Source organism: Hippocampus zosterae, chromosome 12, assembly GCF_025434085.1.
Source record: "Hippocampus zosterae strain Florida chromosome 12, ASM2543408v3, whole genome shotgun sequence".
NCBI classification, from domain to species: Eukaryota; Metazoa; Chordata; class Actinopteri; order Syngnathiformes; family Syngnathidae; genus Hippocampus; species Hippocampus zosterae.
Window position 1 is genome coordinate 744437 of NC_067462.1, and position 26061 is coordinate 770497.

Below are 26061 nucleotides of genomic sequence, written 5' to 3' on the forward strand. Positions count from 1 at the left end.
AACGAGAAAACGCCACGCGACTATCATCGCAGTGAGTGAGGTCAGATCGAAAGATGTGGCAGGTGGTTCACACGTGGCCGTCAGAGCGGTAGAAGTGAGAAACGGGAGAAAGACGCCAATGTCCATCGTGGCACCGATGAAACTGAAGACCGGGAAAATGGCCATTTGCAAAAATGAACCGCAACAATGAGAAAATGTCACAAAAAGTGTAACTGCCCTCCGTCATCACTAAATAAAAAGAGCGAAAATGTTCTGAGCGGCCATTATTCAATTGCGAAAACGTACTCGGCCGTCATCCAAAGGAGGAAACTGCAAGTCGCGTCCGTTTGTGTTGCGCTGTGTGGCAGAACTTCCAGGAGGAGATGGCCTCGCAGCCCGAGTGCGCCCCCTGGCTGGCGTGGAGTTTGGAGCAGGTGAGCGTCACGCTGGGCCGCCGCTTCCCCGGGCACCACGTGTGGGTGGTGCGCGCCTCGCGCATGTACCTGCACAAGTTCAGCGGCTACCGCCACTTTGTGGACAGCAACATGTTCGGCGCCCCGCAACACGCCCCGTACTCGCCCGACGGCGGAGCGCTGCGCCACCTCAGGTTGGAGGAAACTCGCTTTCTTCGCCCTTTCATTGGCTAACGAGGGTCACGCGTAGAAATTTACGTGTCCGCCACAAGGACCGGAGAAGCTGTGAAAACGTACATTTAAAAGCATTTGTGGACTAACCTCCACTGCGGTTGCAGGTCCCTGCTGGTCCACGGGATGGAGCGAGCCGGCCTGCCAAACGCCATCCGAGCTCCAGGCGACGGCGGTGGCACACACGCCGGGTTCTCCCTGACCCTGGTGGGCTTCAGTAAAGGCTGCGTGGTCCTCAACCAGGTGGTCCACGAGCTGGGCGGCGCCCTGGCGGATCCGCGCATTTCGGACTTTGCCGGAAGCCTTTCGGACATGTTCTGGCTGGACGGCGGCCACCCGGGGGGAAGCGAGACCTGGGTGACGGACAGGAGGGTGCTGGGCCGGCTCGCCGCGAGCGGCATCGGGATCCACGCCCACGCGACGCCGTACGAGGTCCGAGACCCCACGCGGGCCTGGGTGGGCCGGGAGCACGCGTGTTTCGTGAAGACCCTGGAGGAGCTCGGGGCGCGTCTGTACGCTAAAGTCCACTTTGCGGATGAACCGCCTTCCATTGAAAACCACTTTCGGGTCATTCGGGAATTCTGAGCCTCCTCGACAGCGTTCGACATCATCGGGTGGCTCTGGATCTTATTCGCCAAAAACTTGTGACAGATGGTGTATGCGCAGGGGTGCCCCGGTCCGGTCCTGGAGAGTTTTACACTTCTCCCTCCCCCAACACTGAAGTTGTGACCGCGGACGGCCGTTATTCACGTTGACTGCAACAAAGCCCATCATTCCGTTTCCTTGCCCCGTTCGACGATCTTGTAGCAAGCTGAAAATGAAAACTGTCCTATCGCGCTATGGATCAAATTGACAACAGCAGAAAAAAAAACAAAAAAATTTAAACTGTGGAAAAATGTAAGCAATTAAAAAGGTGCTGAAAACTTGGACTGGCCTTGTTTTGACAGACGTGCTATATTCCACAACTGGCAGCCAGAGGCACCAATTTCAGCTACGTACTTTTAAACATCCATCCATCTTCCGAACGGCTTCCGACGTGCCATGTTTAAACCCGCCAAATGGCATCTCAATCCCTTTTGCAAGCGCCTCAAGGCAAAAATCAACCACGTGGGACAAAGGAGTTTCATCATTTCTCCAATCTTTAATAAGCATTATGAAGCACCGCGATGCCTGAATCGGCATTAGCTTGTGTGCGCTTGATCACAAAACATGAGCTGGTTGGCAATCACATTGCTGGTACGTTAAATAAGAAACGCGGTCCAAAAGAAACAAACGAGGGCCGCGCTTCGCGTCTCCCGACTATTTCTTGACAAGTACTTTTTTTTTTCTTGCTCCAAGTCAACTTGAAGACATGGTGCCTTGAGATACGACTTTCATTCATTCCACGATCAGGCTGGTGACCCAAAACGCTGACTCGCAATGCCATTAATCCTCCAGCGCTCACGTTTCAATGAGCATGTCAAAGCAAAACAATAAAAAAGGATGCATCTTTTTTTAAAATGCAGAATGACAGCTCATATCTGGAAAACATCAAGTTGGTCGGCACCGTCGCGTCAACCAACTGGAGAAGAGCAGCGGCACTTTGTGCCCTCCGAGGAGCGTTCCGGTCGTTCCGCCCGGACGACAGCATGACGCACGACAACGCGGCCGCTTCCGCGCAAAAGGCCACCGTGTTGGCCAGCCGACAGCACGAGATGACGTCGACGACAAAAAGAAAACGATACGCAAGCTCGCGGGGAAAGACGTCCTTCTATTTGACGCCACCCGCCATCCCCTAGTTGCCACCTTCTCAACCTCTCCTGCACCGTGACCACACCAAAAGTCCTTCCTTCTACCTTCTCAATTCCCCGAATTCCTCACCACTCTCCAGCGATCCAACTTTCCCCGCCTCTTCATGACTATAAATGCCTTAAAATTGTTTAAAAATAATGTCATGTACAAGTTCATCGTGCCGATAAAAACAATAGGAATGATGCTAAAAAAAAAAAATAAGAAAAGTGAGCAGTGTTTTTTTTTTTCCTTTTCAAAGAAGAGCTTTCCTGACACACAAAAACCAAGCGTGAATGCATAAAGCGCCGCGTCGATGAGGAAGTTAAGTGCTCGACGGCGGTTCCCTTCTCCGCAGGCGGACCAGAGAGCGAGTGGTCTGCGCAACCGTAGCGGGACAATTCTGCAGCACGCAAGAACCGCGGCGCTACGTTCCGAGTGCGGAACGCGTCATCACCTGAGAGTCGGATAAACACTGATACTATAGAAAGGCCTGAAAGCGGTACGATTCAAAGAGAGTTGCTTGGAAAAACCCTGAGCTCGATTTCAACGCTCAAAATGTGCTTTTGTGCCGCACGCCACCATTGACTGCAAAATCTCCACGCGCGCAGATGAAGCCCAGTACACACATAGCGACGCTCGGGACAAATTGGCGCATTTTCCCGTCGGCGACGGCCAGATTACACAGGTCATAATAGGCGTTATGACTTTAAAATTCAGCAAAGGTGAGGTGGAGTTTTTTTTTCTTTTTCTTAAAACGTCAGCTATAAATTTCTACGCACGCTAAAACCTGCATCGCACAAGCTTTTTGGGCTCACATTTACAACAAATGAAAATCTCTCCAAAACCTGACCTGCTCAGGAAATTATTATTATTATTTTTTTAATTAGAGTCAAAAATACTTTTATGGAGACACAAAGCCGTCTCTGAATCAAATTAGCTGTGACCGACGATCCTGTTACTTACGTTAAGAGTCATTTTCTCTCCCCAATCTGCTGGGAAAACGAGGACGACGTCAATGAAAGGCGGAGGTCCAATGGGCGTCAGATGTCCATGAAGGATCGGCCCGCCATCCGGCGCGCGTCAGGACTTATTGGTCCTCCTCTATCTGCTATCTGAATGGGCCACAATCAAACTCAACGGTCACGACGGCAAATCAGTGTTTGGGATCGAGCTACTTTCAACATCTTTGGGTGCGGGGACGACACCGGAAAAACGTGAACACGGTCCGTCCTCCGCGATCGACGGACGTGACACGGCACAAGCTAACGGTTGAGTGATTTTGACCTCCCCGATCTGATCGGAAAACAGTTGACAATCGTAACTGTTATGCAGGCCCCCCCTGTTTCTGACTGGGATTCTTTGCGGCAGTGCGCTCAACACACTTGACACCGCGGCGCCTTGCGTAGCCCAGTCTCGGGACGATGACAAATATTGTCCCACACTGGTGTGGGCCGTTACGAATAACGAATAAATAAATAAATAAACAACGGGGTTGGGCTGTTAACCCGCGGTATGTGTGTACTGGCTTAGGCAAAACTGCCATTGAGCAAGGCGGAAGCACGGAGGCCATTTTTTGCACCGCATTGATCTCCACAAATAAACAAACAAAGGGACCACAAGCCCTCATCTGGCACGAGAATTCCAGTTCAAGACAAACGGGATCGCCAAAGCGGATCACGGCGTCAGTCAAATGATTATCTTTGGCTTGTGTTAATCTCACAATAAACAAATTCAGCGGGGCGTAAATGAGTCGCCCGTTGGTCTTAAAACCAATTTAAAAGCCATTTCCTTTTGGAGTTGACTAGTCACCGTCGACGAGAAGCGCCTCCTCGTCCAAGCGCAAGCGTTTGGCGTGGGAATGCGGCGGCGGCGGCGGCGACTCCAGGAAGTTCTCCTTGTCTTCGGGCGGAGGCGCCGCCCACTTGGCGCCGCAGCTCCGCTCGCGGGCGCCGCGGCCGGACGCCGGCCCCGGGCTGGCGTACGACTGCTGCTGCTGCTGCCACAGCCAAGGGTGGCCGATGCACTCGGCGGCGCTGGGACGGTCCCTGTCGGCAACAGTTACCCGTTAGCGTGGTGGTGAAGCCCACTCCAAAACCATACAGTTATATTAAGGTGGGAGTGGGGGGAAAAAAGTGGGCGCGGGGGCCCAATATCATCCGAACCATGGCACTTGGAATGTCCCGGAGAAGTGATAGGATGTGAAATGCACATGCCGAGAGAGGAAGAGATATAGCGCCTCCCTAGTGGCGCTGCGCTGCAACTGCAGTGAAAATAACAAGCCGCCGCAGAGGGACCTCAATGGCTCAATCAGGCCGGCTTCATCTTTACGCCGTGTTGAGCGATATCAATCTGTCTGGCTGCGGGTGACGGAAAATTAGCCGGAGGCGGGTGCCTCGCCATTTTGAACGCGGGAAACACCCGCCTCGTTTCCCAGATGGTTCCATTCGTTCACGACACACACGCTTGCGCTAAGTATCCCAAGATATACTCGGAATTCTTTTCATATAGGATGTTCCCCAAATGAAGTGGGGGGGGGGGGGGAACCTTTAATGTGGTTATGGAGGATGAGCCATTGGCAGGTGTCCCTAAATAATAAATCACAAAAGAAAAAAAAACTGCTCAAAAATAAAATATTGCAGCGGACTGAGTTCCGATTTCTTTTTTTTGTTGCTCTCCATTGGGCCTGGATTCAAAAACAATGAGTTCTATTCTGGGGGTGGGGGGGCTGAGCTCACACGCGCCGCTGCCACCGTTGTTGTTACTCACTCGGGCGCTTTGACCAGCAGCTTGCGGATGAAGTCCACGGCCAGCTCGGAAACCCTGGAGAAGGCCTCCCGGCTGTAGTCCACGTTGACCTGGGAAACGTTCAGGTACGTCTCCTGCTTGTCGTCGCCGGCAAACGGAGACTCGCCCGTCACCAGCATGTAGGCGATGACGCCCACGCTCCTGAGGGAAAGACGAGCCGCGTACTACAAACCGAGGCACAAAGAGAACTTCCCGTTCAAATCGCCGCTCACCAAAGATCCGTGGACGTTGTGATGGGCTCATAATTGAGGATTTCCGGTGCTGAGTGAAGAAAAGAAATTGCAATTTGCTCAAGATGGCTTACTTCCTGTTCAGTTTTAGGGATGGGCACTCGCGAGTTTTGCAATAGCTTTGCGCCGCCGCGAGTTGCCATGGTACCATAAAGCGTACTCTGCTATTGCAAAACACAAAGCCCCGCCCACTGAAGCCTGATACTAAAAGTGGATGCAAAATTCTTGTTTCTTTTAAAATTGTCAGAATGAGGTTTTACAAAAGTGGCTTTTTTTTTTTTTTAGCTTACCCACATACTCAGGTGTGCCAAGAATCTCTCGGAGCTCCCCAACCGCGCCCAATCTGCGTGCCAGACCAAAGTCCACAATTTTGATGTCCCCGGGAGGGGAGAGGCTGGTCAGGAGGATATTCTGGGGCTGAGTGAGACAGAAAAGAGGCGCGCCGACATTCATCACTGTCAGGCGCAAAATGGCCGCCTTGGGCCTCGGGTCAGTTGCCATACCCACCTTGAGGTCCAGGTGCACCAGGTTGCTCTGGTGGAGGTGGTGAACTCCCTCCAGCGTTTGCCGGATCAGACGGGTAATCTGGGCCTCGGGCAGCAGCTCGTCAGACGCGCAGTGGTCGAATATCTCGCCGCCTGCCGCGCTGGGAGGGAGAAAAGTGGACGTTGTCCATCGGAACTTTGAAACCAATCGTAGGCTCGAGTCTATCTTGGGGGCGCCTTCCATCTAAAAAGATGTCATCTCATTCACATCACCCTGCCCCCGCACAGCCCACGACCTGGTAACGACATTTCCAAGCAACAAACGGACTACACTCGTGGAAACATTTGTTTTTTTTTTTTTTTTTGGGTGACCGGAATTACAATTTGCCGCCCTGCCCGCCGCATGAACCACTCTCAAACACACATCAGCAAATTACATTTTCTTTGGGTGAATAAATATTTGTTTAGTTGAGGCTGCGCGAAAGGGAACTTATCGCTTAAGTAGAGGACGTGCATATTGTTGAACGGGCAATGTACACACACTTCAGCTGAAGGACATCAAGTGCGTATTCAAGTCCTTCAGGGCAATCTCGGTTTCGGTCATGACGGCAGCAGAACCGAGCCGAGAAAGAAGCAAATCCTTTCCGGACATGACCTGGATTGCGACTCACTATTCCAGCACGAGGACGATGTCGTGGTCCGTCTCGTAAGCGGCGTGCAGGTTGACCACTCTGGGGTTGTTGCGAGCAGTCTCCAGGACGGCCATCTCGTGGACCACCTCGGCCCGGCAGTCGCGACCTCGCCTCCTTTTGCGAAGGAACTTGGCGGCGAACACCTTGCCCGTGGCTTTCTCCACGCAGCGCTTCACCACCGCAAACTTGCCCCTTGGACGATAGCAAAGCAAACATGGAGTGGAACGTTCGCATTCAATCATTCATTGGCTTTATCAAAACCCCCAAATGGCTGCTTGCTACGGCACGCTTCCTAAATGTAATGAACCTTCAGTAGAGGTGCAACCACCATGAAAAGAAGAGAGCTCTCTAAAACGTGAACAACACCACATTTGCTCAACTTTCGAGTTGGCACTCCCGAGCGAGTTGCGAGATCCGATTGATAAAGCGGTACGTTTTTGAGTGTTTTCAGGCAAGAGAAATTCTCCCACAAGAGTTGGTAAAAATGTGCCACTCAAAAGTACGTCAACGGGATAAGAAGGTGTTCCAATCGAGTTGTCGTGAGGGCAGACTTTTGACGACAGAAATAACAGAACTGAGACAAAGAGGAGGCAAACCGCTAGAACTGGTTGGACAAAGTTCATGTTTACCACTCAGGGACAAGAACAGAGCGTAAAAGTGACCTAGATTTGGACGACGGTAACATGAAACCACCGCGTACTGTACCGCGGAGACAGGGCAAATCCGAACGATAACAAAATCTGTTTTCAGCATTTCCGGCACAGACTTTAAGCTCCACGCCCTCGTTTAGCAAGGGCTCTTCAAACTACGGCCCTGGTATTCCTTGTGAGTCTCGCCCTGGGGGTCCACAATTTGTGTGCGTGTGTTAAATTGGCTCGCGTTGTAAACAATTCCCAGTCTTTTGCTTTCAGTGATCAAGAGTAGCTTCCTAAATGGTGTGGATTCGAAAATGGGGATGCTACGCGTCAAACGGAGAGGCTCGCTCGAATAGTTTCGAGTTCAGAATTTCTTTAGGGGCATCATTTTTACTCCTGTTTAGTTGGCATTGGGATTATTGTGGTGGTCCTCGGGTCAACGCGTCCTATGAAAAGTTTGGGAAGCTTGCACAAGTGTTGCGACTCACCTTCCCAGCTCGCCGGTGACTTCGAAAACGGCGTCCAGAGGCTCCGCGCTGATCGGTGTGTGACTTTCGGTCAGGAGTCCGCCGCCGGCGGCGGCTAACCCGCTACGGCTGTCCAGCCGCCTCCGAGACATTTTCACCTCCAGTATCGGTCGCGACGAAATACTGAACGGTGAAAGGAGACTCGAAAGTGAGCAAAGCGAAGCTAACAGCGCCGGCCGCCGGCTCCTGCTTCCATGCTAGCCCGATTAGCTTCCGCGGTCAGCTCCACTCGAGATTTGGTCAATTTTACGCAGAAGGAGGAGGAGGAGGAGGAGGAGCTCGCCTACCAAAAAGAGACAATCAAGCACACGTCCCTTCATCTATTAGCGCTTCGAGCCGCTCGCCCACGGCTCAAGTCAACCATTTCAAGTTAATTTGAGAAACCCTTCCGTCCATTTGCCCCTTTTCACTTTTTTCCTCCTTATTTTTTAACGTCCTTCTCGTTTGACACTTTTCTCCACACGTCACTGCCTTGCGCATGCGCACCTTTGTTGTGCTGGTTTCATTTGAAACTGGGAGGCGGAAATCAATTTGAAAATGAGGACTAACAACGGCATTGAAACATACTTGAGAGTTTTAAAAAAGCACAGTAACAAATCTACAATGAATTAATGATATTTGTATCGTTTGTTATTTCCATTTTCAAGTGGCAATCAAACTTGAATGCGATTTTGATGCGGGTACTTTGATATTTTAATTTGAAATATTTTCATCTGTCGAATGAATGTGACTGATGTGAATGATTTTGCGTAACCCAATAAGTACACTACTTGGTTGTTTTTTTTAAGTCATTGAAAATCACGAATGCATTTACTTAAAAAGTTGCCATGCCCCTTCTTTACGAACGCTCCTTACCAAACTTGAGTCATGTAAAGCCAACCGATAAAAGATTAAAATCAAATACAGTACTCTTTTGACATTTACTGTTTGAAACGAACTTACATTTTGAATGGCATAACCTACCGTTTTTTGTGTGTGTTCAACGACAAAACAAAATAATGAGTCACTTTTTGTTTTTTGTTTGTCAGGTGAACATGGAAAGAGCAAAACATAAATTAAGAATCAACCAATCCAAAGTACCTCTTTATGTTAATAAGCAATAGATTTCGTGTTTTTTTTTGTAAATAAAAACATTTCACATCATGCAAAAACAACAACAATAATACTATTTAAAAAAATTATTTCAGCTGCAAACATCAATGATCAGGCCTTGGCACGCCTGCGCTCATCACAGTTATTAGTTTCCTCTTTAGTTTTTTTTTGTTCTCCTGTCAAGTCGTCAAGCTTCACTGCCGTGCTGCACCCACACGCAATGACGCAAACTCAAACGTTTTGCAATTTAGCTTTTGTTTGTCCTTCTAGGACACGTGTCCAACCCGAGGCCCAAGGGGCAGGTCCGGCCCCGCACTTGATTTTATGTGGCCATCAGAAGCAAATCTTGAAAGTCATCTTTGACGATTGTCGCTAAACTCTTGACCAGAACTTCAAAATGTCATATGAAGATATCATTCATAATTAACCTTGCCACGTGATTACAAAAGTAGTTATCCATCAGTTGTTTTGTATTTGGAAGTACACGAGGCAAAATGTGTTTAGTGTCACAGTCAGGATGGCCCTCTACAGGAAACCGTAACTAGAATGTGGCCCTTGACAAAAATGAGTGACACCCCTGCTCTAGGACATAAGGTTCAAATTTGGTCACAACTGAACAAAATCCAGCAGACAAAGTCTTTGGAGAATGCCTGGAAATAACCAAATTGACTCAAAAAATGGCCACTTTGATTAAAAAATAAAAAGAGTCACATTGGAATAATATCCTCCCATCACATGTGGAGCGACCTACGGCACGGCGAAGGATTCGAAATGAAAGTAGACCCAACCAACGCGAGACCTCTTGAGCTCCTTTGGTACATTCAGTGCAAAATATATATTTGTACACACAACAGGACAGATAGGCTGTACATTTACAGTTCTATACAAATAAGAGACAAACATGATGACTGCACACATGGTCCACATATGTGTGTTTTTCTATTGTTATTATTTTGTTGTTGTTGTCAAAACAGCCCTATGGGTTCACCGCCATCTCGCTAGCGATAACCATCGACCTATGACTAAGATAGGCAGGACACGCGGGGGAAAGTGACGTTTTGCGCTAACGTGCCATACGAGACACATTCAAGCCGCATTGCACATTCCCACAGCTCATTCAAAGTGACTGAAGCGCGCTACCATGCGAGCACTCCTTCTCAGGTTCAACCCTCGAGTATGACCAGGTAAAGCATGAGGGACTCATGACCGAGATTTCCACTATGGGGAAAAAAAAAAAACCAAACACCCCAAAACAACAATTCATCTCCATCTCTCTCTTTTTTTTTCTGATAACAATATCGTCATGCAGAAAAAGCTAGTAAGGACAGTCGAGTAAGTGTCTTGCAACAGCGGCGCATGCAATATCAAGCTAGACCACAATGCCGTCACAGGTTTTAACGGCCCCCGGCGCAGCTCACAGAGCCGACCGAGAACCACTCACATGCATGATGGGATAGAAAAAATCTTGCCGCGGCATCTCGCGGCACACACGTTAGCGCTATTGGAGCCGGCACTCGGCCGCTGGAGCCCCACCGCACTCGTTTGTACACTAAGGTTTCATTTTGCATGCAGCCCCGTATAAAAAAAAAAAGAAATGATTTTTGCTAGCGAGGAAGTGTAAGACTGCGGCTAAGGACTTTTAGCTGTGTCTCTTTTATCGCATGCTGTCAAGGCAAACGTAGTGAGCGGCGTGGATTTAGAAGTCACACAAGTCGTAAGTTAGGTAGATCCTTTTGGCGGATTGAATGGGTCTTGTTGTCTAGGCGGGAACATGCAACTCGAGCCGGCCGGAAACCGTACGCTGCTTCTCACGCAAAGTCCACGTCGGGGGTGCCCAAGTCTGGTCCTGGAGAGGCTGTTTCGGTCTCTACTCCGACAAACGTGTCATGGGGCTTTTCACAAGCCCGATGACAACCCTGATCATTTCAATGACCGGTAGGTGTGTTTGGAGGAGGGGCCGAAAACCGAATCTTCAGGACCGGACTTAGCCACCTCCCAGGTTAACGTCATTCATCATTCTTCACTGAATGACACGGTCAAGCTTCTTCTGAGCAATTTGTAGGGCAATCAGGGGAAAGGCAAAGGGCAACAGAAGCGTCAGCAAATTTGGCACGAAAAGTAAATAATGGCCCAGACGGCAAGCCGAATAGTTTTGACTTTTTGGGACTTGAAGTGACTCGTCCGCCTCTCCCGATCGCGTACGGCTCCAAAGCTGTTTGTGAACTCCTCGTGGAGTCTTCGAGCGCCTCGCTTCGTCGAGGAACTTGTGAAAGTCATACACGGAAAAGCGGTCCCGTCCAAGCTCCACACCCGTCACGGCTTGGGATCCCGGCCGAACATTGCATCCCGTTTGTAAAACGTTCACGTCTTCCATCGCGTACCTTTGGCCGGGCGTCGCCCGTCTCTGCAAAGCGACCCGCGCGAGAGCGGACCGGCTCTGTTGAGAGGGATTTAGAATTTCTATGGGGACCGAGAGGTGTGTCAGGCTCGTAAACATATCCGTGCAGTGGAGCGTGCGCATGTGGCTTTGTGGCAAAGCACGCCTTGAGGATCGGGTGTCTCTGCGTGTCTCTGCGCTGTTGCGGGAGTTGAAACGGGCCGGCGCTTATGTCGGGATTACAATACTGGTTAGGCGGGAGCCTTGATTGAACCCTCCTGAGACGTCAACGCGTAGGCACGCGATGGTCGAGTGGGAGCCTATCGGAGGACGAGCCCTGGAATTTGCTTCAGATCGCTGTGCTTGAAACCAAAATGGCGGACTTTGAACTCCAAACGTTTTCACGCGCCCTGTTATGATGGACACGCACGCTTCATGTCTGATCACAGGCGCGGGGTTCGATTCTGGCGACTGGACACTCTGGGTATGAATGTGAGCGACATGTGCCCTGCGATCGGCCGGTCACCCGCAGAGGGTGTCCGCTGCCCGAAGACGCTCGGGATAGGGTCCGGCGCGCCCGCGGTCCCTCCTCCTCCTGAGGAGAAGCCGATTGGAAAATGGACGCATGGATGAAAACGGCGAGGCGGATTCTAACTTTGGCGGGGGCGCAACCGAGAGGGCAATGGGCATTGAGTGCAGGCGGGCGTGTTTCTGGGCCCGTTATGAACAAACTCGTTGATCGGGAAACCAAAACGGGTCTAGCCAATCGGAAAACCGGAGAAGGAGCGAGACCGTTCCAGGAGGGTTGCAAAGCACATCCACTACATTCAGTCTCGAAGCAAAAGCGCCTTTGGCCGTCTCTCCTCTTTTCCGCAGCAGAAATGTCATTCTTCCGTGCTGTTAAACACGAGCGATGCGACGACGTGTGAATTTAGCAGACGCAGTTGAGAGGTCCCAAGAGGCTTCTTCATTGTCTCGCTTTAAGGTGCAGGAGGACACAAAGTGAATCCAGTAAACCGACCGCACTTCACCGGAGAGAGAATAATACCACCGTGCCGCTTTTGAAAAACACACTGTGGGCTTTTTCTCTCTTGGTTGGAGTGACATGTCTTTGTGTGTGTGTGGGGGGGGGGGGGGGGGGGGGATGGAGGAGGCGGGCTCACTCCAAACCGAAGGTGCTAGTCTCCTCCACGGCTGTCACCAGCTTCTCGTAGAGCATGGAGAAGGATGGGTAGGGTGGCAGGTCCAGCCGATTGAAGCAAGTGTGTGCTCTGGAAGACATGCAGGTAGATGGAGGGTTATTATTTTTTTTTGGGGGGGGGGCCTCGAAATTAGAACATTTCAACTTTTTTGTGGCCAGTCTGGGAAAAGCTACCTGGGTAAGGAGGTGATCTTGCCCCACTTCTCCACACAGAACCTGCGGGGTCCGTTGCTTCCACGCAGCGAGGCGAAGCCCTCGTAAGGAATACTGGACGTACCTGTCACAAACTACACACGCGGGGGACATTCTTCTAAGAGCTCGACGCCATGTTCGCAGCCATTTGCAGGAGTTTCATTTCAACGTGTGCAATTTTGGCCGGCTTTAACGTGGTCTCATTTGTACCTGCGCAGTATGGGGACGTCGGGGTTATTTGCAATTGAAGCAGCAAGCATTCGCTGGCCGCATAAAATGACTCGGCGGGCCAGCCACATCTTGCGAATGCCAAAGCAAATGAGTTGTTGTTGTTGTTTTGTGTCAAGGCAGTACAGCCTCATGGCCAGGCGGTGGCAGCATGTGCGCATGTGCGCATGTGCGGGTCCACGTGCCCCACCTGCAGTAGTCGCAGCCTCTGCTCATTGTTGAAGCGCTCCACAGCTGCCCAGAACCAGCGTATCACGATGTGGTTGTCATGGTAACCTGCGAGAGGGAGTGGGGGGGGGGGGGTGACGGAGCTTGCGTCAGAGGAATAACAAGACCCAAGTCGCGCCGTCATTCGTCTGGATCGACCTTATGGGTGTAAAATGATTCTGCTCCCGCACGATATTTTCCTCCGGCCTGATTTTTCCCCGCCAAATGTGAGCATTGGCACTTGCCGCACTGACCTCCTCTGTACTCTGTGTTGTTCCTCCAGTCGGCCAGGTCGATCTCGGCCGTGCCGGCGATGACCAGCTCCAGCTCTCTGGCGTCGAACACCGACACCAGTCGCACGTCCACCACCTGAACGGATACCGAGCGCAGCAGAAAGGCCATGCAAAAGTTGCCATTTGGATGCGGCGAATTTTGCGGCTCATCGGAAGTGGGCGGCACCTCGTAGAAGCCTCGGACCAAGCTTTCGGTTTGCTGAGCCACGCCCCTCTCTATGCGCCACTTGACCATGCGCTCGATGTACTCCTTCTTGTTCTTCTCCGTCACGGGGATGCCGGCCCCGCCGGGCTTCAGCTCTCGCTCGGTGATCTGCACGGTCAAACAAGTACTGGAATGGAGTACACCGGACGCACTTTGGGGGGGGGGGGGAATTTCGATAAATTGGTCTGGACCGGCGCAACGTGCCGGAATTACAGATGACTTGTGCATTAACCCGTGTAACGTGGGTGGATTTTCCAGTCAGTTGATTTCAAACGACGCAACTTTGGAGAGATTTTTAACCGTGGGCTGTTGAGCCTCAAGTGCGCACCTGTCCGAAGACCTCCTCGTTGACTGTGAACGTGAGATCCAGCATGTCCTCGATGTCGTTGTCCTTCATCCACTGCAGGCTCTGGTGGAATTCCTCGTCCAGGAACTCCAGGTCGCTCAGGTCGCACGGTCTGCATGAGTAAGCAAGTAAAACATCTCCAAAGTAGTGCGGGATCAAGTCCAGCGCAAGTTGCCCGGGTTAAATGAAACCCCCATCCCCACAATTGCACAGATTTGTTATTCGACTGCCATCACTCTCACAAATGTTGGCTCGGGTCAAAATGCAGTTCATCAAAACCAGCTTAAATTCCGCAGAGTTGCGCAAGCTGAAATGACACGACTGTCAATTCCAGAAAAAGTGGCGCACGTGGCCTGCGAGCGCATTTCCCCAAATGTGGGCAGGATGAGATACCCTAAACGACATCAAGATTCAGTTCTTAAGTGCTGGCATGCGCTCGTCGCAAAGCGTCCGGTTGCAGGACTTACATGCGGAGCAGCCCCTTGTAGAAAGGACGAGTAAAGAAGGCATCCAGCAGATACTGATGAACCAGAGCCAGTCCCAGAATGCGCCCGCTAAAACGAAACCTTGGGACACCAAACACACGCGTTTTCCGAGAGCTGCGACAAACGCTCGTAAAAGCTCACCGCCTCACCATTCGTGGTGATTATCCACAAAGGCCGACATGGGGCTGATTTGGACCGTGTACGTGTCGTTGGCCGAGTATTCAAACAGGCCGTAGTAAGGGTTGAAAAGCTCTCTGGACACCAGGAAGAAGAACTCTCTCGACGGGCCGCTGTAGTCCAGCCTGCCCCCGGCCCCCAAACGTAATCACATCATCCGCCTCCATTTCCGCCGGACCATAAGTCAGCCTACGATCGCTTATTCTCACCCGTCCTCGCCGACGAAGCTGACGTAAAGTTTACTCCTCTGCAGGTCTTTGCGGGAGTAACACATGATTTGGTTGAAGGCGTCCTCCAGGAGGTGGTCCCGCCGTATGATGAGCCTGAGGGGCACGTGCACCGCGCTTGTTAGCGTTAACGGCGTGTCGCGGCGCGGCGCACTATCCGTCCATGCGTTTTCAAATGCGCCTCCCCAAGGTTGCACATACTTGACTTTCCCCGGTCCCTGTCCATATCCTTTCGTCTCCAGTTTCCGATAGAAGTTCCTCAGTTTAGCCTCAAAATCTCGCTTGTAGGGCGCCGGAGCACGCGCGTTGGCTCGTTGGGTGCCTAACAGAGAAAAACATACGGGAGACGGAGAGACAATGGTGTCCAAAGTCCACAGAAGCGCCCCCGGTCCAGGCTGCTAGAAAAATGGTCTCACCCGGGGAACTCTGAGGAGATGAGGACAGGCTGTAATTTGGGTGGAGCAAAGGTGGCACGTACGACATCACCTCGTCTTCAAATAAGCTGCGGAGGGAAAAATCTAATGAATCCAGAGAGATCTCACTCAAAAGAGCACAGGACTGACCTGAGCAGCATGACAAGGTCGGCGTCCCCGGAGAGACGCACCAACCCGACGGCGCCCTCGCTGCGGATGAACTGCACCTTTTCCCTGCAAACACACCACAGACTCACTGAGGCTCCCCCCACCGAATTCAAGGTGGACGATGCTGATGCTGAGACAGCGGGACCCACTTGAGTGAGTTGTTCCTGGCCAGCTCCGGTTGTCTTTCCTGCAGTACCTCAAAGACGTTGGGCTGCCTGAGGAAGGCCACAATCTTGTCATTGTAGGCTGCGGGACCACAACGAGAAAGAAAGACGACATCAAAGGGGCGTGGCCGTGGCCCGGCGTGCTGTTTTTTCCGCTCACGTACCCACGGGCACGACGTCGTGGGACTGGCCGGAGCGACTGGACCCGCTGAAGGTGCTGGAAGGTCGCGGCACGGCGGGCGAGTTGCTTTGCCGCGAGTCGTCGGCCACCTGCGGCGGAAGGAGGCGCTGAAGGCTCAGATCGCATCCGAGTTCTGACACCCATGCACACACTCGCTCATTTTGTTCTATCATTTTGGCGGGCTACGCCCTCGACTGGTCTCGAGACACAAGTGACCCCCGCTCATGATTTTTCGAGATACTAGCCGACGATCGGGCGTTTTTTTTTTTAGTATAGTGGCCGCTGGCTCAACTCCATTCACGAGAAGCGGGGAATAGGTAGACACCAGAAGTCGAGGAAATGCTGACAAACACTTTTCCTTTTTGAGTCGATTGATTTCTGCCATCACGGTTTGATTTTGTGAAATGTGACATTTTGGAGCGCTATTTTTCTCATGACAAAAAGACGACAGAAATGCTTTGTTCTGTGTTGTTTTCTGGAGGCTGGAACGGATTAACGGCAATGCCATTCATTTCAATCGGTGATGATGACTTGAGATATGAGCGTGGTCGAGGGATCCATTCGACTCAAATGTCAGGGCACGACTGCAATTCTTTTTAAGAAACAAACATCGTCAACCGGGGAGTGAAGCCCAGGACAAGCCGGCCGCGTGCCTGATGACCACCGGGCCGTCACTGCGGTAACGCGCGGTGACTCACCTCGCCGGCGCTGTGGCTGCGTTGGCGGCTCAGATGCTGGCGGTGGGCCAGCAGCCCGGTGGAGCGCGAACTCTGGAGAGGCAGCCGTGGATCGATAAAGGTTGTGGAACGACAGTTGTGATCCACAAAGAAGGGCTGAGGGGGCGAGACGCAAATACTTTTAGTTCCGTTCGGCGCTCGCCTCCCGCACCGCCATCCTCCCAAGAACTGGAATCGCGAAGCCTACCGTGACAAACGACCTGATCTTTGGAATCTGGGAGGAAGCAATTATCCTCTTAGAGACAACTTGACACCACACTTCAACAACTGCAGCATGAGCTCATTTTTTCAACGACCTTTGGTATCAGAGTGATGTGTTCCCTTCTAGAGGACGCGTACACAGCGTGACACGATGCCAAAATGAAGCTCGTAGAGAGGCCAAGTCACTCTCCCGACCTAAACGCTATCCAGCATGCATTTGACCTATTCTTAGGGGAGTAAACACTCCAAAACACGAACAAAGATAACGACCCAAACCCACAGAGCATGCAATTGACCTGCAATTGACAATAAGTGGAAGGTCACGGACCAGACATGTCACACCCCAGGCTTAAAGCATAGAGAGCACGGCGCAAGTCGTGGCTATCGGTCAGGAGGGGAAAGTGTGTGGAAACTAGCACGAAAGGTCATTACGGGGGTCATTGTCAGATTGCTGAAAATGGCTCCCACCCACCTTCCCGGTTTGGTCGTGTTTCATTTCCCATCCCCGGGGAAGCTCCAGCTGCTTGTTGGAGAACATGTTGAGGAAGGTGACCAAGTCTCGGTTGTGCTGGTAGCGCTCAAAGTAGTGAGCGTCTCGCCGCACCTTGCTGATCATATGCTTCAGGCAGGTGTTGCTCGTAAACATGCGGTAGGCACTCTGGAGAGGAGAGAAAGACTGAGCTTTGAAGGCTCACCCACACGCGTTTGATGCTATTTTCTTCCCCCTGCCGAGCGGAGGTGATCTAAGTCTGCCGATTTGTTTGCTGTGACTAGGCCTCGTCATGCACCAAAAGGCTCCGAGGGCATCGAAGTCCTATCAGGGGATTTGTTCAAACGGGGCCCGGGTTTGCTGCCATGACTTAAAACGACATCCATGCAGAACATTTGGACACAACTAAGGACATGATGGGACTCGGCGTGCAGGTGAACTAAGCAGCGGAGGTCACTGACGGGGTTAGAATGCAGCACAGTAAAGAAGTCGGGACTGCACAGGAACTTGGCGCTGGGCGACTGGAGCAGCAACGACAGGCGGGAACGACCGTTCGAGTGAGCGACGACGCCGTCTCGTCTGTATTCTACGAGAGAGCAAAGGCAAAGGCATGCTGGTCGAACGCAGAATGTCAGTCTACCGTAGGTGTGTTCAAACCGACCGGAAATGGAGTGAGGGATCAGTTCGGGTTCTGCTTCAGGGAGCAGGTCAGCAATGCTTTCTTCTGTTCTATCACTGTTGGTTATGGTCCTTCTGATGCTCTGGTATCTGGTTCGGGAAAGGACAAAAAATACGGTGTCGAGTTTGAGCTGTTGCGTTTCCGAAAGAAAGAAAGAAAAACAGTTCCTCAAAGGAGTTATTCGTACTATTGAGACTCTGTGGAGCATCCTTTCAAGGAATGTCCCTGAGCGACTCTGGGAGACAACTCTTGGATTCACAGGCAGAAAATAACAATGACCTTACCAGTTCAATCCACGAAAAAGGTTTTAAATGACATACCCAGCAAGGGTGGCTCCTCGGATCTGTTTTTTCTTTGTTTCTTTTTTCACTTTTCTCCAAAATGATTCGTACAAAATGACGCAAATATGACTAATTTGGAATCTTTTTTGGGGTGGGGAAGAGAAAACATGATGCCGATTGCTGCACAAGTTCACATTTTTGTCAACGCTCACCTGCGGTTGAGTTGCTCCATCTGCTGAATGGAGTTGGACCGGGTCAGGCCCTGCGGCGCTGGGGGTCCAGTTGGCCTCTGCCACGTCGTGGTCCTGTTCACGTGGTCCACAAAAAAGATCCTGCCATGGCTGTCGATCCGGGCCTCCCAGTCTGAGAGAACACACGCAGGGCTGCGTTCAGTGTCAACTTCCAAAAGGAGATCCCATAAGCTGCACTTCATTGAAGACTTATTGAACAAAAGTGCGCTAGAAGATACCCGACAGAATTTTACCAGTTGGATGGAAAAGAAGTGGAGGATTTTTGACCGGTTGAGTCAATCTCCAGACGTAAACCCTATTTTACCAGCTCAACAGAAGACAGAACAGAGTAACACCCAAAAAACAACAACAAAAACTTTAACACAGCAACACGAAACTGGGTGGACCTCAATAACTCTTGCGGAGCCATGCCTGCATGGGAACAGGAAATTGACCATTTTGCTTCAATTCTAGGGCTCACAATTAGTTGGAAAGTTGGATCCAAACATCAGGTGCAAGACACAAGTTTCACCAATCGACCAGTGCACATGCATGGACGGAAAAAGTATCTAGCCTGACACAGAGCAAGAAGTTGGCTACTTGGGGTGGATTCAGCCATTTTGAGTGAATTTCAGGGCTTGCACTCGACTAGAGGATCCACCTAATCAGAAGCGGGTATCCCAGCCATCGAGACATAAAAGCTTACTCGGTGGCAGGGGCTCGTCCACTCGTTGGTAACGGTGAATATCATGCCGTACAGACGGAAGCGACCGAACAGGGTGACCGTTGACAGGCGTGCCTGGGTACAGACAAACGTAAACTGAGGATTATGTCCCAGTACAGTTCTTGTGTCTCATTCAGCTGGAGTTCATGTGAAGTTGGAGCCTAAGGCTTGTCATGACTGCGGAAAAGTCAAAAGACCTCGCCATACCTTCCTCTCCATCCGTTTCTGTGGTAACTTGCTCGGACTCCGCAGATCCCGTCTCCTCATGCGGCTTAGACTCATCGCCGTCCGGTTCTTCGGACATGCCGCCCGCCGCCCGCAGACTCAGCTTTCTCACGACTATCTCCTGGGATTCCAGAGCCGACGAGGCTGCTTCTCCTTCAGCCTCGGGACAAATGCCAAGCCCGTCATCCTCACAGCCTACAGGCGGAGTGGACGGCGGGGTGCCACCGATCGCATCTCCCCCCGGATCGATGGCTGCATCGGCCCCTTCATCTGTTTCCTACAAGGTTAGCGGAAAGGGAAAAAAAGTAGGACTTTTTCATGGGTGGAGGGAGAAAAGTCCGATAAAGAAATCCCCCATTAAAGTACAACAACCTGAAAAACATACCTCAATACAGAATGAAAGTATTTGTATTTTGTTACTTCCCAACACTGAAGAGTCCACAAACGTAGAGTGGCACTCCCAAAATGGTGTGAACAACAGCGAAAGAGAAGGAGATCACTGGGTTGAAAGAGTACCAAGAACTCACCAGAGCTGTGGTCAACGTGATCGGACAACTATCTGAGGAAGACACGATCGTCTGTGGGGCTGTGGCCATGGAGCACGTGTCCACCTCTGAAGAAGGCTCCTCGGTCGGTCTTCTCCCCGCCTCTCCACCCTCTGGCAAAGGGGTGCGGGACGTGGCCTCTGTGAAAAGTGCTTCCTCTGCCTCGGAGAAGACCTCTGCCTCCAGAATGTCCTCCTTTTCCAGACTGGCCTGCACCTTGGGGGCCACCTGGGCAGTCTCTGGTTCTTCATTGGCAGATTGCTCCGGGACCAGCTGCAGCTCAGGAGACGGCACGTCGTCATCGGGACCGCTATTATTATCCGGAGGGTCCCCATTAAGTAGCAGCGGAGAGGGCAGCATGGGAGGCATCTCTCCAAACCCGGAGCGCTCATCATCCTCATCCGAGTCGATGTGCAACATGTCGCTGAGCCGCGTGTGCGTGGGGAAGCTGGAGCGCAGTTTTGGCGAGGCCGCACCTAATGGCCTTTCCCCGGGACCCTTGGGGGCCTCGATAGCATCCAGACCCTCACTGAGAGACCTCTGGAGCAACTCGCCCCGGTCGAAAAACCTCGCCCCGGCTCTGACGAGTAGCAGTTCCTTTTCCGGGGAGGCTGCCGCTGCTGCCCCGCCTTCCCAGATACCTTGAGAACTCTGCGATCCGGTGGGGGAGGGCTCAGGTGAAACCACTCCTGGAAGGTGATGGGGAAGGTCCTCGTCATCTGAAGGCGTCCCCGGAGCTCCATTGAAGGTCGAAAGGCCAATGATGGAATCTGGAGAGGCACCTGGACAGGAGGAAAATCGTCTGTGACCCATCTATTTTCAAGGGTCATGTTGTAAGATTAGTTTGACGTGACTTTCAAATGCTTCGCATCGGAGATTGTGGTACATTTAGAATTGAAGACGTAAACATCGGCAGTTAATATATCGGGAGGGTTTGGCACAGGTCCAGTCAATTGTTTTTTTTTCTTCTATTCGCGTCGTGTCTCAGTCCCAAATGCCTTACCATCGGGTCCTGTCGAAGTGAGTTCAACTTTGAACTGTAGCTGTCCGCTGACGTGCTCCGTGGGGATCCGTCGGCACAGGGGAAAAGTCACAGGCTGGACTCTGAGACACAGAAAAAGGTCGGACTTATCTATGTATTATTTTGGCATAGGCCGGTATTACTTTTCAGTTCAGTAAGACCACATTTGGCCGGAGATTACCTACCCGGATATTTTCTCAAGAAGCCGCTGCACGGGGATGGTCAACTGGCCAAGGAAGCGCTTGATGATGGGTCGACTTTTGGCAAACTTGTCCTTGACTTCGATGTACAGGATGTCTGTCAGCAGCGCTACAAATGTATATTTCTGGAAAGAGAGACCCACATCGACCTGGGTTAGGAGTGTAGTTGGGGGTAGGGCAGGTTTAGGAAAACAGGGTTGGGGCTAACGGGTAGGGGAGATGGTATGGTGATGAACTCAATTGCTCTTTGGGTGAAGGTTTTGGTTCAAAGGCATGAGGTAGGATTAGTGGGTTATGGGGTGAAGGTTAGGGAGTAAGGGTTCAGGCTAAGGCTCCCCTTATGGGAAATGAACTGAAGGGTTAGAGGTTACGGCTTAGGGAGGGATAGGGTGGGTTTAAGGTTTAGGGCTTCGGAGTGAAGGAATAGGGCCGGGGTATGGGTTCAGCGTTCGGCTGTCAGGTAATCGTGAGATTATCCTTTCGGTATCGTGATGGATGAAAGGTTTGGGCTTCGAGTCAATGTTGCTTTTAGGGTTTGTTTGGGGTTGATCTGAAAGAATGTCATAGTGACCTCGCCGTGCCAAACCGGATTGACGGTGTTGGCAATGATGGCCGAGCGACGCTCCTGTCCGTGGTGGCTGAACACAGGAAAGACACTCCTCTTCCCAGGGTGGATGGACATCTTGAGGTAGGGATCCGGATGGAAGAACATGCCTTTCTTCAGGCCGGTGGCACGCAGATCTGCGAGCGCAAATCAATTTGCAGAACTTGGGACATTTCAGTAGCACGCCGAGTGGTGTCGGTGGAGGTGCCGTAATCCAAACCATTGAACACTTGGACCGCAGTTTGGGGGGATTTACTGTACAGTCATCTTATTTTCACACATATTTATCTGGTTGTGGGTGTACAGCACTGAAACGTATGAAAACATGTCAACTCACCTGTTAACGTGAAGCTTATCAGTTTCCGAGGATGTTCGACACCCACCTGCTCAGCAAGACCCTCCACCTAAAAAAAGTCATGATGATTCAAAATCGTGGTTCTATTTGCACGTGGGCAAAACAATTGTGAACTCTTTCAATTCAGGGTGGCAGGGCGGTCGGGGTTGCGGGTGTGGGAGTGGGGGGGTTCTCTGCAGAAGTGACACACCAGGACAGCTGTATTCTTCACAGTGATGCAGGGGGTCGTTGCTCTCAGGGCTCCGCTCACTCCGTGATAGTACTTGAAACAGATCCTGGTCTCCGCTGTGAGATGGGTTGGAAAAACAGTTGGTGCTGTGAGCAGTGTTGAATGAGCCCCCCCCCCCCACCCCCCATGATTTCTTTTCTGCCTCTTTGTCTCATTTGGGTGAGTGCCCTCCTTGGAACTTGCCAAAGAGCAAACCCCGGGATTCGCCCGAAATGGCTGCTTTAACTCCAAATGTTCATTCGTGTTCTTACTTCATGCGCCCTGTTATGATGCAACTGGTATCCATGGCCTCATCTGAGTTACTCACGTTCCATGAAGTAGGGCCCCACCTCCAGCCTCCACACTATCTGACCCTTCTGGGTGCCGTTGATCCCTCGGTTCTTACAATCCCACACGTTTGATGGACTGGTCTCATCTGGAGAATAATGGGAGACCAGAACACAACCTGAGAGCAGTTGGTGCCCCGAATGCTGATTGTCCAGGAACAGTTGAAAGAAGACAAAAAACAGTCAGACACAAATACAAAACGTCACACCCATTAAAGGCGTACATCCAACACACGAATAAGACAATGTGAACACATTTTTATATATATATACTGTATATATGGTCAAGTCAACCCTGTCCCTGACTGTTATTTGTTTACTTTTATTCATGTTGCATATCTGATCATCCAAGGGCATTGTTTGTTTTTGTTGTTTTGGAAACAAAATGTCAAACTTCATTCCATGTCAATATATTCCTTTTCAGAACAAAAATCCACAATTACAGTCTTACCGATATGGTAGAGGCCAATCCAGTCGGTGGCATCCACTTCCTCCTTGATGTCCCAGGATATGACGAGGGTCTGGCCCCGGTTCAGCGTGAAGTCCAGGGTGGACGCTGTCAGCGAGGACCTGGTTTGCGAGCTCACCAGGTCGGTGTCGCTGTTGGCGCGGGACAGGCCGACGGGGCCGCCCACCACAGACACGGCATCCAGTGAGGCCCCGCCCCTTTCCGCCAGACTGCGGAGGTTCTCCGGGCTGAGAGTGTGCCGAAGGTTGGGGCTGCGTCTCCGGGGCGCCGCGAGGTGCTCGCGGCCCCCGATTGCCAAATTGGGTGCGTTGTGGGTGCGGGTCCTGGCTGGGAGGACGGCGGTGGCGAGGGACGGACGCATGTTGTTTCTTGAATGCTTTAGCGAGGGAGGCGGCGGTCTCTAAAGACGGGACGCATATCGGTGACTGCCATCGACGTGGGACGCTTTTCGGTAGGACGGAGCAGGTTTTCGGGAGGGTTTTATTGAGAACGTGAGTCCCCCCATTGTAACCCAAGTTCTGTGTCTCTCCGGTGTTCTGAAATATTTGGTCAGGTCCTGGAGGCAAGGGAGGACAGGAGAACTCACGAAATGACAGAACCACATTGTCTGAGCAATGTGACTGATTAACTGGACTGAATGTGAGGCAGGTTTCCACACAACAAACGAAATCGCCCTTTTGGGGACTTTGGAGTGTAAACGCCTGGGCAGAGTAAAACAACACAAAAATGAAAGCATTTCATATTTCGGTCCATCATCTCAGAAAGGAAAGAATAAAATGCAATCGTCCGTCATCATCGAAGTGAAACCGGAAAATGTCGCTTTTCACGGAAATACAACAGAAGAACACTCACTCGCGATGAACTCGCTAAACATTCTCAATCTGGACCGTTTCCACGTTTTAATCTCTGTTCCGTTGCGGATTACAGATCAATTCGGGGGAAATGACAGGAGGGTCTGATTGCTTTGACGGTCTGAAAATAGCACCGCTGCAATGATGAGAATCCCTCCACGTGACTGAGACACCTGGAAGCAAAGTCAGAAGGCCAAAATAGAAGCCTGCCGTGCGGCGGGTCCACCGTCAAATTAAAGCTGAGTGCCAGATCGGAACCAATGTTTCAACCGTGTGGAGTAGCCGCTTCAATCGACGCAACTCTCTTTTGCAAGTTGAAGCTGCGGCGTTTTGGACCATGCAAAACAATCGTTCTTCGCATCAAGACATTGAAGCGCATGGCAAAAAAATAATAATAATAAATCCACACACGGTCCGCATGTTGCAAGACGTTGAATTTCCTTTCTCTCGGTACATCCCAGACTACACACAAGTTTATCGATGCTATGCTAAGTTGCTAACAGGGCATGAGGCGCTCCTGGATAAACGTCGGCGCAAGCAGTGATGTTTGGACACTTTACAACGACGTGGTGATGTCGCTCCCTCTCGGCTGCCGGTGGAAAGGCCAACACATTTTCCGTAAGGACTTGGTTAAGCACCAACTAAGCAGAGCGCCGGCGGCTCTTCGCCCAACGAGCACCAATTTCTGGGGATGGAAAAGGGCTATGAGTGACTTGTTACATCAGACGTGCATAACATAGTCTTGAAATCCTACTTTTAAACTTGGAAAACTCAAACCCAGGTTTTTTACGCCCTACTTGGAAAGCCAAACCCTCAATGCTGTGGTGCACATGGAGACGAAGGATCCCTCTGTGCCTGGCTGCAGGTGACCGCGGCGGCACTTGATTGCACGGCAGAACGAGCACCTTGGGGAGCGACTCGGCTAAAGGTCATTGAACCCTGTGACTAGTGGCCATTGCATCAAAAGCGCACGGGGAAAGAAGAAGACCAAAGTGGCGGATGAAGATTTTCATGTGGCGCAGTGGCGGAGGGGCCGGAAGCTGCCCGGCGAAAGGCCGCGATGACTTATGACGACGATCCGCTTTCCGCTCATTTGGCTGAGTGGCTATAAAAGACGTTTTGTTTGTTTTCTGGCAGCCGACAGAGGCAGGACAGAATCAGGAAATATTCCAATTTGGCCTCAAAAGGTCCACTCAGCACTTCAGGGAGGTCAAGTGTTGGGAACCTGATTTTGAAAGGCTAACGCTGGCTTGAAAACTTACCCTCACTCGATAGCTTCATTTGGAATCCTGACACAAGGCTGGCAACCCGATTTGAAACTGGAACTTTGGCTCGAAAACCGACATTTCAAAACGGAGGCTGGCGCTTGAAACTCGAAACATTTGAAACTCCGACCCTGTCCGGAAAAAAAGCCCAACTGCGCAATTCTGACCCTCGCTCGAAACACCCAAATTTAACACGCCTCAAATGATGTGAAATGTCAAATTGGAGGCGGTGCAAGTAAATGTATCATCTACCAATTGTTTTTAGGAATATTTCTTATCGCTGACAAACGCTTGCTCAACACATCGGCCCCATTGAGCAGTATACGCGTCACCGTGTCACGTGACTCGAGCTCACTCCAGTAAACAACACCCACGGATATGAACATGGGACGCGCATGCTCAGCTCATTTCCATGCTTTCCATTCCCGTTGATGGGAAAGTCGCCCCTGCTAGCTAGACCGTTTTGAGTGTTCGGTCAACCTGTCATGCATATTTTGGGAACGTGAGAGGAAACCGCAGTACCCGGAGAAAAGCCACGCAGGCATGGGGAGAACATGCAAACTCCACACAGGAACACCGGAACCGGAATTGAACCCTGCAGCCTCTTCCAACGTGCTCATTTCCTGTTGCTCATTGGCTAACAATCATGTTAACTATCACAAAGTGTTTTTGAATGCTCTTGTCATCACTCGCAGCAAAACATTGGAGAAAAATCCGGCCAGCCGTTCGGCCTGCACAAATCCACTGTGGCGGAGCCGCCCACTCGATATCAAATTGGGGCCAATGTGGCCCCTGAACTCCACTGAGTTTGAAGGCATGAATGTTCCAGTACTATTCGGGAGCGGGGGCAGTAGGTTGTGGGGGTGGGCGGGCTCCTTCCCTGACAGCTCATCCACAGGTTGGCGA

At 51.3% G+C, this 26061-nt stretch overlaps 3 protein-coding genes across 3 annotated transcripts; 1 reads left to right on the forward strand and 2 right to left on the reverse strand.

Annotated features, from left to right (window-relative positions):
- Positions 1 to 53: 53 nt before the first annotated feature.
- Positions 54 to 1208, forward strand: c12h2orf69 (chromosome 12 C2orf69 homolog). The gene is made up of 3 exons (XM_052081879.1): positions 54 to 62; positions 348 to 586; positions 731 to 1208. Exons 1-3 carry the CDS (start codon positions 54 to 56, stop codon positions 1206 to 1208), a joined length of 726 nt encoding a protein of 241 aa, XP_051937839.1.
- A 1937-nt stretch (positions 1209 to 3145) lies between these two features.
- stk17b (serine/threonine kinase 17b (apoptosis-inducing)) lies at positions 3146 to 8314 on the reverse strand. Its single transcript, XM_052082037.1, has 7 exons — positions 7729 to 8314; positions 6585 to 6797; positions 5936 to 6074; positions 5719 to 5845; positions 5411 to 5459; positions 5160 to 5339; positions 3146 to 4438 (listed from the first exon to the last, which is right to left on the reverse strand). Exons 1-7 carry the CDS (start codon positions 7857 to 7859, stop codon positions 4195 to 4197), a joined length of 1083 nt encoding a protein of 360 aa, XP_051937997.1. The 5' UTR covers positions 7860 to 8314; the 3' UTR covers positions 3146 to 4194.
- Positions 8315 to 12358: 4044 nt separating this feature from the next.
- hecw2a (HECT, C2 and WW domain containing E3 ubiquitin protein ligase 2a) lies at positions 12359 to 24104 on the reverse strand. Its single transcript, XM_052081977.1, has 29 exons — positions 23022 to 24104; positions 22552 to 22659; positions 22206 to 22300; positions 21998 to 22064; positions 21628 to 21797; positions 21042 to 21181; positions 20839 to 20939; positions 19818 to 20617; positions 19273 to 19567; positions 19048 to 19140; positions 18324 to 18474; positions 17813 to 17919; positions 17613 to 17737; positions 17134 to 17319; positions 16422 to 16556; positions 15707 to 15812; positions 15528 to 15624; positions 15361 to 15444; positions 15214 to 15299; positions 14999 to 15119; positions 14780 to 14893; positions 14543 to 14695; positions 14376 to 14474; positions 13891 to 14020; positions 13524 to 13670; positions 13319 to 13433; positions 13048 to 13133; positions 12612 to 12724; positions 12359 to 12507 (listed from the first exon to the last, which is right to left on the reverse strand). The coding sequence occupies exons 1-29, from the start codon at positions 23398 to 23400 to the stop codon at positions 12396 to 12398; spliced, it is 4515 nt and encodes a 1504-aa protein (XP_051937937.1). The 5' UTR covers positions 23401 to 24104; the 3' UTR covers positions 12359 to 12395.
- Between the last annotated feature and the right edge of the window lie 1957 nt (positions 24105 to 26061).

Excerpts from the sequence above, each read along its gene's own strand:
- c12h2orf69 (XM_052081879.1), top strand. Across the intron at positions 587-730 it reads GGAGCGCTGCGCCACCTCAG|GTCCCTGCTGGTCCACGGGA; the intron begins GTTGGAGGAAAC and ends CTGCGGTTGCAG.
- stk17b (XM_052082037.1), bottom strand. The coding sequence starts at position 7,859 with ATGTCTCGGAGGCGGCTGGACAGCCGTAGCGGGTTAGCCGCCGCCGGC. Across the intron at positions 5,460-5,718 it reads TGGCACACCTGAGTATGTGG|CACCGGAAATCCTCAATTAT; the intron begins GTAAGCTAAAAA and ends TTCTTCACTCAG. Across the intron at positions 5,340-5,410 it reads ACAACGTCCACGGATCTTTG|GAGCGTGGGCGTCATCGCCT; the intron begins GTGAGCGGCGAT and ends TCTTTCCCTCAG.
- hecw2a (XM_052081977.1), bottom strand. The coding sequence starts at position 23,400 with ATGCGTCCGTCCCTCGCCACCGCCGTCCTCCCAGCCAGGACCCGCACC. Across the intron at positions 13,671-13,890 it reads ACGAGGAGGTCTTCGGACAG|ATCACCGAGCGAGAGCTGAA; the intron begins GTGCGCACTTGA and ends TTGACCGTGCAG. Across the intron at positions 13,134-13,318 it reads CAACACAGAGTACAGAGGAG|GTTACCATGACAACCACATC; the intron begins GTCAGTGCGGCA and ends TCCCTCTCGCAG.